The sequence below is a fragment of the Bombus vosnesenskii genome, unplaced genomic scaffold (genome assembly GCF_011952255.1).
Source record: "Bombus vosnesenskii isolate JDL3184/JDL3185 unplaced genomic scaffold, Bvos_JDL3184-5_v1.1 scf7180000013267, whole genome shotgun sequence".
Taxonomy (NCBI): Eukaryota; Metazoa; Arthropoda; class Insecta; order Hymenoptera; family Apidae; genus Bombus; species Bombus vosnesenskii.
In genome coordinates this window covers 3,383,933-3,395,920 of record NW_022882927.1, presented here as the reverse complement: position 1 = coordinate 3,395,920, position 11,988 = coordinate 3,383,933, and the positions used below count along the sequence as shown (strand labels likewise).

General features: G+C 35.8%; 1 protein-coding gene and 1 pseudogene across 1 annotated transcript; both read right to left on the bottom strand.

Annotated features, from left to right (window-relative positions):
* Nucleotides 1–425: 425 nt before the first annotated feature.
* LOC117230548 lies at nucleotides 426–7,287 on the bottom strand. The gene is made up of 8 exons (XM_033488128.1): nucleotides 6,697–7,287; nucleotides 5,995–6,225; nucleotides 5,562–5,896; nucleotides 5,050–5,072; nucleotides 2,858–2,996; nucleotides 1,685–2,159; nucleotides 1,012–1,242; nucleotides 426–910 (listed from the first exon to the last, which is right to left on the bottom strand). The coding sequence occupies exons 1-8, from the start codon at nucleotides 7,163–7,165 to the stop codon at nucleotides 570–572; spliced, it is 2,244 nt and encodes a 747-aa protein (XP_033344019.1). The 5' UTR covers nucleotides 7,166–7,287; the 3' UTR covers nucleotides 426–569.
* On the bottom strand, nucleotides 4,174–5,541 carry LOC117230855 (annotated as a pseudogene).
* Nucleotides 7,288–11,988: the final 4,701 nt, after the last annotated feature.

The following is an 11,988-nucleotide window of genomic DNA, read 5'->3' as shown; positions in this document are numbered from 1 at the left end:
TGAATTATGTATTTTTTCGTATATCTTCCATTCTGGTGTCTTTGGTATAAATCCTATATATCTTAATCGTCGAAAATTGAAATACATAGTAGTGTACACGTTAAAACTGAATATACCGTATACAGGAACATGTTATCCCAATTACCGCATGCTGACAATTCGACTTATGCACGTGGCGTTTCATAGCTGCCAGTTATGCGACGGGACAAATTTTCTTTCGAGAGTTCGACAAAGGAAGATCCCTTCGTAGCTACTGACTTCGTCATTGTTGACGATCGGGACGAATATAATTTTCCTACGTTCGCAGTAGCAATTCGGAGAGGCTGCAAAAAACACTCAGATTTTTTCTAGTTATTTCACAACCTGAGCCATAAAGTTCCATTCAATGTCAAGTCGTCACGTCAATCCTGTCTTTAGTCAATGGCTACACACAAAAGACACTTGATCATAACAGCTTACCGAGACTATCTACTACGCACATTCAACTCTAAATGAATTTGAAACGAATATTGAATCATTGAAAGTATAATATTTAATATTTTATTCTGCTTTATTATATTAACAACATTTCAAGGATTTACCATTACTCGAAGGACTGAAAGATACGACATCGATGTTTTCAGAATATTCATGTACGTTTCCATATTGACGATAAAGAATTTCCCAGCCTTCAAGGAAACTGGATCTTGGCTTTTCATAATGACAAAAACGATACCTTTTGCCACATTTTTCGGTATATGATACCAGCTGCAGAAGTACACAGAGTCGCCGACGCTCTCCATTTGACGCTTTAAATATTCGCCCACGTAACTGTATGCAAACAATTGAACCAACAGACAGCTCATTACTGTCAATGTTTTCATCGCCATGACGATGTTCCCAACGCTCAGATCGAGAATAAATTGAAATCCTAAAAATAAATACAAATCGTTCAAACACATTGATCGTATTTAAATAAACTTATGCCATCGAGCTTCGTATGATTTCATTAAATGAGGTAAAAGTGTTCACCCGTGGTACAAATAAGTATACAACTCGTGAATAGTTGCACGACCAAGACAGAGCTGATCGTCTCGTTCAACATCTTGGCCAGGTTCAATAAGTACACATGCCTCTTGATTAATACGATGAAACGTTCCATTATTCTTTCGTTCTCGTTGCCCAGTTTATTGAATTCCAGCTTCAAAATTTCTACTTGGCCGCACAGGTGAAAAATGATACCGAAGAGCAACGAATCGCTTCCTAATTCATATTTCAACCCGAATGAGCAAGATTCTTGCTCTACTCTGAGCAAATATCTTTATATGTATCTTTCAGAAGCCAAACTGATCAATTCCATCTTTTATCGCGTTAAGTTCATTGTCCAAAACGAATAATTAGTTTCAACATTTGAGAGTTTAAACACGTTACATACGCACGTCCAAATTCCTCATTATACTTTGCGTTATACTGAGCCGAGGGTTTATTTTCGATATAGAGTACCATATTTATTTAAGTAAAATTGCGAAGAAAATCGTACGTCAAGGACGATTGTAAGGACTGATTGTAAGAAGTCAATGCAAATAAAAGAATCAGTTCCTTGCATTTAAAAAGATGATGTTAATCTTTCTTCTTCGTTAAAATCTATGGATTAATCAGCATGGCAGCTGACAATGGGTGATTCATCGAACACCCGATTCATTACCTAGATTTCCAGTGCTCGTGAACAACAGCATCAAGTACTCTATGATAAAAACCATAAAGTACAAATTATCCGGCAATTGTATAACGTCCATTACATATTCGGAAGGTATAGGGTAATCCGTTGTACTTTCTTCTGTTACGTTAACTATATCTTTTTCTTCATTTCCAGCCAGCATAGGAATAGTCATGTAAAGAGTGGAGCCGATATACGAAGAAAATATCACAGTGGCAGATGCTACTCTGCCTATATAAGCGTGTTTTCGTACTATCAATCGTTTGTCCTGACCCTCCAATTCTTCATAATCCTTAACCGCAGAAGTAAAATTCGAAATAAGGCCAGCAGGTCGAATACGAAACCATATAATTTTTGACAAGGCCACAACGCCGCTTGTTATTAATATCAAAGCGTCCACGTTTTTTTCGGCGTCGCCGCTGTCTAAGTACATTTCCATTTGTAAGATCGCTAGCATTAGCAACTGTAAAAGAACGAAAATTCTTAAAAGCGCCAATTTCAGCTACTCGGAAATCCTATTGATTAGGCTCGCAAATGAAAAAAATAAAAAGAGCGATGGAGTTATTAAAATTTGCTTCTTTAATTTACCTTTGAATTCATTATTATTTACACAATCCGCTTGACACAAATAAATCGATAGAAATAAGACATTTGTCTTTCAAGAAGAACGTAAATAGTGTAGAGTAATAGTAAAATTGTGGAATTAACAAAAAATGTAGCGGATTAAATTGATTTTCAGAATGTTTATTAACACATTCGGACAAAAGTAAATAGACAGGTAATGGAAACAAGTATTGTGGTAATTCGAAATATTCTACCGAAATGTCAAAGTGTTTTCCGAAAAAGTAACTCCAATCTTCCGCCGAGTATTTAATTGACATTTAAAGTTTAGTTAAATATGCAACAAACCTTACGAAAGAAAAACCAAACGTCAATTTTGGTTCGTCAGATACGGCTTGTTTATACAAAAATATAAATTTCACTTTTAATTATTTGCTAAATAATCTATGTATTATACGATATACAATAAAAAATAAAATGTATCTACATATATAACACTACAATTAGTTCCATTAGTTTGTCCACTTATTTTTGTTCTCGATTCTGTATAACGAAATGCAAACATATTCACATCGAAACAGTATCAAAAAAGTTTCATACCACAAGAGAGATCACGATGATGCCACGCATAGCGGAAAAAATACCGTAATTTTGAAGAGGCCAGGTACCAACAGGCCACGATACGATCTTCATCGGTGTCATCGCGTAAGCGAAGTCTTTCCTCGACGACTCCTTCATCCTCGAAAACGAAAATCGAGAAATAATTCTACGTCGACGTTAGTACCGTACCTTTCTTTCTTCCCATATATTAACAAATTGTGTGTATTTTCTTATCTTTTATTTCACTGTAATCGCTCAATTATCTGCCGTCCAATAGGTTACCAATTCTATGCCATGTGCACATTTCCAAGGAAATTCCAGTGGCAGTTACTTCGCAGGTAAATACGTTATCGCCGATCTGCTGTACGATTAATACTGCATTTTCCGTCGTTCAGCATCTTCCGTTTCGAAAATTGGTCTCTGTTTTCAAAGAATATCCAACTCCTATGGTAAATTGTTAAATGGATCATGCGTTTCGAAAATTGGTCTGTGTTTTCGAAGAATATTTAACTTTCATGAAAACTATTAGATGCGAGTTGCAACGGTATGTAAGTAAATGTAAAGAACGAAAATCTATTTTCTTATAGTAAGAAGATACCCTATGCTACAGGGAAAGTAGTAGAAGTGAAACGTCTAAATTGCAATCGATTATGTTTGAACGCAAGCGAAGGGTAAGATCGCGTTCGGAGTTTCTCAAAATTGCATCAAAATTACTTATTTAATCGCGTGCATTGATCCAAACAGTTGTATACTCGGTATTCAACAGACTAAAGTGTGCTCCGTGCGCATTTATTTGTGTGAAAGTTTGCGTCTTACGTGAGAGAAAATATCGTTGCTCTTCTTCGCTGAATAAGAGTAATATCGCCTTTGTTGCTCGAGGGTTTACAAAGGGTAATTCCTGGGAGGAATGCAGTAAATTTCAGCACAGCACACTAAAATTGGATCCAAACCAAACGTCCATCGAGGAAAGAACCGGTGCAAGGGATATATATGATGTAGCATTTTGCCGGATTTAAAAAGTGAGAGGACGAATAAGAAAGTGGTCTGAAAATCGAATTTATCAAAAAGTCGGTAAGACTAATGTTATATTTTGCACGACTGTTGGAGTAATCTCATCATCAAGATGAAGCTTTTTTATGCACCGACGCTTGTGCTCTCTCGTGCTCAAGCAAATCAGGAACACGAAATCTGGTTTTGAATACGATACACAGGCTGCGGTGATCAAGGTAATATACCAATTATACTTGTTTTTACACGAATTTGATTTGGCAGGGTTTAGAAAATACTAGACATTTAACTCTCTTACAGTGGAAGTAGCAGGGTGATAAAAGCGATAAATTTATAATTTATCGGTAATAATTATATAGATTTTGAGATTTTAAACGAGTCTTAATAAAATATATGGACAAAAATATACTCTTCGACTTTTTAATATTTATGTATATTATTGATTATTATTATTTAGAAAAAAGTACACCATAGTATGTACGTTAAAACTGAATATAATGGTATGTATGTTTATGTAAGTAAAATGACAAACAAAATCGTATGTAAAGTTTTAAGGAGTGATTTTAAAGGACAGATACAAGTGAAAACAAATTGTATTGCACTTGAAAAATGATGTTAAACTTTTTCTTCATCAACATCTATAGAGTTAATTAGCATGACTCCTGGCAATGAGTACTTGGGGGAATTCATCCTTAAGCTGAAGAATAATCCGCCATTGGCCCAATCAGCGATTACATTGACGACGTTACACATTGTATGCAATGCCAATACGCAGATGGGATGAGGCAAAGTTAGCAAAATAGGCAGTATGTTGTCATCGAGTAGTTCAATTCCAAGGGATTGTTAAGATCTATCTATGGGTCCATCGAGTGTTAAAAGATCTGAAAAGAGGTAAGGCACGTCAGCTAGATGATTAGAAACTAATCGACTGCACCAAGTTATTATATTTCTTTTATGCAATATATTTCTACATTTGAAATATTATATAAATTTGACTTATGATGTAAAATACTGAATGGAGTAAGATTTGTGATAGTGTTACAATAAACTTAACGAGTATTTGCGAAACCAGACACTATTATATGATTAGCCCTTCAGTGACATACCTCTACTTTCGTTTACTTACTTCGATTTGACGTACGATTTATCCTAGCACGCACACGAAAACATTTACGCCCACTTACGTGCATATGTCCTCTTCTTTGATCTGTTTTCATACGAATAAAAATATACAGGCATAAAATGAAATTTTGTTTTTAAATGCCTCTGTCTGAGGCATTCATAGTGTTTATATGTATCCATATACGTGTGCCTGCTTGCGCAGAAGAGGCCCTTCTTGTTTTACATGTGGATTTCCATGTGGAGAGTCGGCTCTTGTTGTGTTCCTGTTCCTTGACCACAGCGTAATACAAATGAACTTTGGTTTTTTTCCTGTATTTCAGAATCAGAGACGCGAACACCCATGTAATGTCACGTCTATCCTGTTCTTAGTCAGTGGCTATAAACAAACGATGCTGCAATAACATCTATCGAAAATTGCGTGAATCATTGACCATAACAGTCTACTGAGACGATCTACTGCGTACATTCGATTCCAAAACTGTTTGATTTCGAGTATACGAAGTGAATATTAAAACACCAGAAAGAAAATATTTTATATTTTATTGTACTTTATTAGGTTCATACCGCTTCAAGCATTTACCATTACTCGAAGGACTGAAAGATACGACATAGAAGTTTTCAGAATACTCATATACGTTTCCATATTGACGATAAAGAAATTGCCAGCCTTCAAGAACACTGGATATTGAGCTCTCATAATAACGTAAATAAGATCTTTTGCCATACTTTTCGATATATCGTACCAGTTGCAAAAATATATCGAGTCGCTGATACCTTTCATTTGGCGCGTTAAATAATCGCCCACATAACTGTATGCAAATAGTTGCACCAACATAGCGTTCAGAACTATAAATCCTTTTATCGTCATGACTATGTTTCCGATGCTCAGATCGAGAATAAGTTGAAATCCTAAAAATAGATGAATATTGTACCTATATATAAATGGTATTCAAATATTCTTATACCAGGCTTCGTGTTATTTTATTAAGCGAGATCAGAACGCTCACCGGTTGTACAAATAAGCACACAGCTCGAGAATAGTTGCATAACCAAGATAGAGCTAATTGTCTCGTTGAGCATGTGGGCTAGGTTCAATAAATAAATGTGCCTCTTGATTAACACGATGAAACGTTCCATTGTTCTTTCGTTCTTGTTACCTAGTCTATTGAACTCTAATCTCAGAATTTCTACCTGACCGCACAGGTGAAAAATAATACCGAAGAACAACGTATCGCTTCCTAATTCATATTTCAAACTAAATAAGCTAGATTCTTGCGTTATTCTGGGCAAGTATCTGTACATGTGCCGAGCCAATCAAGCAAATCAGAAGCCAAACTGATCAATTCCATTTTTTATCGCGTTCTTAGTTTCATTGTCCAAAACGAATAATTAATTTCGGCATCTGGAGGTATAAGCGCATTGCATACACACAAGATACACGTCCAACTGTTCAAATTCCTCATTATACTTTGTGTCATACCGAGTCTGGAGTTTATTTTCAATATAGAGTACTATATTTATGTAAATTAAATTGCGAATAAAATCGTACGTCAAGTTTTAAGGACTGATTGTAAGAAGCCAATGCAAATAAAAGAACAGTTCCTTGCGTTTGAAAAAATGATATTAATCTTTCTTCTTCGTTAAAATCTATGGATTAATTAGAATGGCTCCTGACAATGGGTGGTTCATTGGACACGGCGATTCATTACCTAGATTTCCAGTGCTCGTGAACAACAGCATCAAGTACTCTATGATAAAAACCATAAAGAACAAATTATCCGGCAATTGTATAAGGGCCATTACACATTCGGAAGGTATAGGGTAATCCATTATACTTCCTTTCGTTACGTTAACTATATCTTTTTCTTCATCTCCAGATAGCATAGGGATAGCCAAGTAAAGAGTCGAGCCGATGCACGAAGAAAATATCACACTAGCAGACACCAGTCTACCCATATAAGCGTGTTTTCGCATTATCACTCGTTTCTCTTGGTCTTTTAGTTCGTTATAATCTTTAACCGCCGAGACAAAATTCGAAACAAGGCCATCAGGCTGAATGCGAAAACGTATGATCTTTGATAACGCCAAAATGCCGCAGGTAATTAATAGTAGAGCGTCCAGATTCTTCTTGGCGTCGCTACTGTCTAAATACAACTCCATTTGCACGATAATCAGCATGAGTAGCTATAAAACAAATTCAGTCACTCAGAAACCACATTGATTAGGTTCACAAATTGAAAAGTAAAAAGTGCGATGAAATTATTCATATTTGCTTTTTTAATTTATGCTCGAATTCATTATAATTTAAACGATTTCTATGTTATAAGAAAATTTATAGAAATACGTCAGGTGTCTTCCAAAGAGAATACAAATAATGTGTAGTAATTACAAAATTGTCGGAGTAGCAGAACGTGGAGCGGATCAATTTGGCTTCTAGAAATTTCATTTAACACGTTTGCATAAAAGTAAGTGGATAAGTAGGAGGAGTAGTTGTCACTGTAGTTTCGTTAAATACGGCTTGTTATTTCCTGTTATTTCCTGATTAATCTATGTACTATAACGATATGCAATAAAAAGGATATAAGTGCACAACATTAAAACTAGTTCCATTTGCTTGCCCACTTACTTTGTCCCCGATTCTATATAGTTGGTAGCTAACGTGTCAACTTCGAAACAGAAACACAAAAATTTCATACCAAAAGTAGAATCGCGATTATAGCACGTATAGCGGAGAAGATATCGTACACTTGAGGAGGCCAGGTTCCTACAGGCCACGACATGATTTTCAGCGGAGCCATCGCGTAAGCGAAATCTTCATCCGACGACTCTTTCATCCTTACAAAATGAGGATCGACAAGTAATTCCACGTAATCGTGAATATCTTCCCTTACCTTCTTCCAACATAGTAACAAATTGTATATCTATTTTCGGTTTATCTTTTATTCTGCTATAATCGCTCAATTACGTCTGCTGCCCAATTGGTTACCATTTCTATTTCAACTGCACATTTCCAAGAAAATTCAGGTGGTGGTGGTTACTTCATAGGTAAATACTTTATTGCCACGCTTTTATACCGCGTTTTCTTTTGTTCGGCGTCGTCTGTTTCGAAAATTGGTCTGTGTCTTCAAAGAATATTCAATTTTTATTATAAATTATCAGACTAAGGTTGCAACGGTATGTAAGTAAACGCAAAGGAGGAAGATCTATTTTCTTATAGCAAGCAAATACCCTTTCTTGTAAGTAATGTGGGAAAACTGAAACGTCTTACTTATGATCGATGCAATAGATTATATTGAACGCAAGCAAAGACTGTGATCGTAATTGCGTGATCTCGAAATGGCTCTAAACTGACTTATTTATTCGCATACATTGATCGAAAACGTTGTGCACTCGTGTTTAAGAGATTATAGTATGCTTCGTACGTAGATATGTTAGTGAAAGTCTTGCGTAAGAGAATATTTCGCTGCTGTTTCTGCAGAGCAGCTGTAGTATCGTCTTTGTTACGCAAGGGATTACCAAGAGTAGCTCCCACTAGACATAGGAAAGAACAGTGCGAGTGTTAGAAAAAATGGCCCGAAAGTCGGCTAGATCAGAAAATCGGTGAAGCAATATTAACGTTGAATGAAATTAATTTTTATCGAATAAAGCTTTTACCAACGTAATTACGGGGTTTTTCTGGTTGAAACAAAATCAAACACGATATAATTTGCGGCATATGTGCTTATTTAGTGAATTTAACTTATGTTCTTTCATCTGTCACATGTGTGTGAAAGTGAATTTAAACTATATCGTATTCGATCTTATTTTAAATAGAGTAATGCCGTAAATGCATTAGTAAAAGATCCGTCTGAAAAAAGGACACAAATAAAGAAGCTTCATCGTTAAATTAATAGTGCTTCATGGATCAGGTTACAGTATTCAGCCCTCGAACTTCACGATGTGTTTAAAGGGAACATTAGATCCCCATGCGGAAAACTCCCACCAGTACAGTGGTGGGGATGACAACCGAGTGCAGAACGAGGGAGTCTGAGAGTCTTGTCGTGTGCTTGGTGCCGTACGAGAATTCACTGCATATATACGTAGCACTTGCGACCAATGGTTTCTACGTATCCATCATTACCCTCAAAATGGACAAATAAGAATCTCACGTCTTCGGTATTTCTTTGAAAGTGAATGGGTTCATCAGGAGGAATTTCCCAGCTGTCACGTGGATCGTTAAGTCTCCATGGTTGATTATTAGTGCCACGTGCTCGAGATTGATACTAGAATGTGATACTAGAAGTGTAGACGGCTTACGCGATACCTGTATCGAGATTCAGAGGATGAGACTCCACAGCATCGGCTGCGTAGACGTAAAGGTACAATTGTACGAGAATGCCAGATCAGGGCGAAGCTTTCAAGGTAATATACTAATTGTACCTGTCTCTGTTTTTACATGATTTTGAGTTGGCACAATTTAGAAAGAAGAAACAGTAGAAACTGAATGTTGTTCAAAGTGATTTGAATGTATCTTTTGCAAAGTGTATGGATGAAAACATGTCTTTTGAATTATATATCCTCGATTTATATTTTAATCGTTCGCATTTCTAATGTTAATAATAAACGGAATGATCATGTATAGTACTCTAAATTTCCTATCGTTATCACAGGTATTTCACATCAGCTAATGAAAACGAAAACAGAGAAAAGGATGTAGAAGCGACATATTTTTACCTTCGACGCAAATCAACGAGGCGCTCATCAGTAGTTGCACCAATATGATTATATCGAGGATTTGTTCGAGATTATTGCCCGGTACCAGGGTTGACAGTGTCGTTCCACGGAAAGTCGGATTTTTTCTAATAGCCAAACTTCTCGAAGTTAATCGACTTAATAAAATTCGTCTTGATAATCTCGAATTGTCTACAAAGATGCATCGTTAAGCCGAAGAGTGATCCATCGTTGATACAATGAACGATTACGTTGTCGTGAATGTAAATCGCTTGCAATGCCAATACGCAAAAGTGATGGAGCAAAGACAAGTGGACGCAAACTCGCTTGCCAGAAAATAGTTCAATTTTTTGGGACTATTTAGACTTACTGGCGAGTTCACCGAGTTTTGGAAGATACGAAGATAGGTAAGGCACGTCATAGTTAAAATGTTAGAAACCGATCGTTTTAACGTGGAAAAGTAACCTTTACCTTGAATTGTTATATTTATTTTATACAATGTACTTTTACATTCGAAATATGTATATCAGAATTATATATACTGCCGTAAATATGAGGGCGGTAGCTGATATTTAGTATAAATTTATCAGCTAACTCAGTTGTATTATAAATATTTTACGTAAAACACGTACATGGTGTAAGACACTAAATGGATGAAAATTGCTATATGTTAATTTGTTATGTACTGTTGTTTATTGGTTATTTGTTAATAGATGTAACGAGGTGGTGTCCTAATACGATCGTATTTATATGGACTGCACATAATCTGAACAAATAAAAATATAAAAACATCCAATGCATTTCTCATAACGTTTGGGGAATAAAACAAATCTATTTCTATATGTGAATTCTTATAATGAATTCTATATGTGAGGTTGCATTAATCGAATCTTAAAGTACTTTGGAACGGCTAGAATCAGACTTGGTCCGTGAAAGACAACCCGGAGGCATAACCAAGATACGGCATCATTAAGTAACGATTCGTTCTTTTTAAAAATATTCGATCATAACATCGCTATGATAAGAATTATTAAGAACTGATCAGCTCTTTAGAATTGAATTTATGTTATCATGAGCGTGTTTCGAATTCCGGCGCGTAACCGGAAAATTTGACGATTCTTTATCAGGTTTGGACAAATTTTATTTGAAATAAAGATAAAAAACAGTTTGAAATAATGAATTATTTTTGTTGTATGAACGATATAGGGAAAGTAATTTCGTTCTGCACAAAGTTCAAAGAAATCGTTTTCAAATAATTTTCTATCTTGGTTAACTTTCTTAAACAACATGACATGGTCTTTAATGCTAATGTGGATTTGAAATATTATTCGAGTTGTAGGCAAGGCGGACGATTTACTTTACAAAGTAACGGCATTTGTTCTGAGAATTGATTTAATTTCAGTTACTTTTTTGCCACGTGGCATTGGCCCCGACGTGTTCGACCAAACGAGTTTCTGCTGTACAGTAGAACTCCGTTTATATAATTTTTATTTATTTGAACTAAATGTTAATCAATGGCTGATTACAAAAACTTTTGCTAACTAAATCTATTCATTTAAATTTGTATTATATGAACGAAACAACTTAGGTAGCGGGAAGAATCAGTGATCTTCTAATCTATAAACTATTTTTATCAAGTTCATATAAATGAAGTTTCACTGAATTTAAGTAATAGCCAAGTTTGCATTTTACTAGGCTTTTAAACCCACCCGCGTCGTCATTACGAAAATCCACCGAACAAAGGAAGATCCATCTCTCGTAGGCCAAATACCAACTACTTCCAGCACCGTCTCCTACATTTTTCCGAAATCAGACTCTACTATAAGGTTTGCTACTCAATGGCACTCCTCTACATTCGTTGGCTTCGATGCAACGTACGATTTATCGTGGCGCGCACATGAAGGCAGCCAAGCTCTCTTGCTTGCATATGTTCTCTTCTTTCATCTATTATTCTCGCGTACAATATTGAAGAGAGTCCGGTATAAATCAATATTTTCGTGCGAATAAAAATATACAGACGTAATACGAAACTTGTAAAAGAGGGAGTGGAGCTTTGCCGATGATGATTATAACTTTAAGGCCTTTTCAAACTTGAATACTATTAACAATGGACGAAGCAGCGAATAAAATTATAGATACGACACGTTGTCTTCTAGAATTAAAGAATAAAGACGATACGGCAAAGTGTTTTCTGACATCTGTCGTAGTGCTGAATGTTCAGGTTGCATAATAAACATGGTGCATCGTTTATGAGAGAACAAACGAGACAAAAGAGTAACAGTAAAGATATT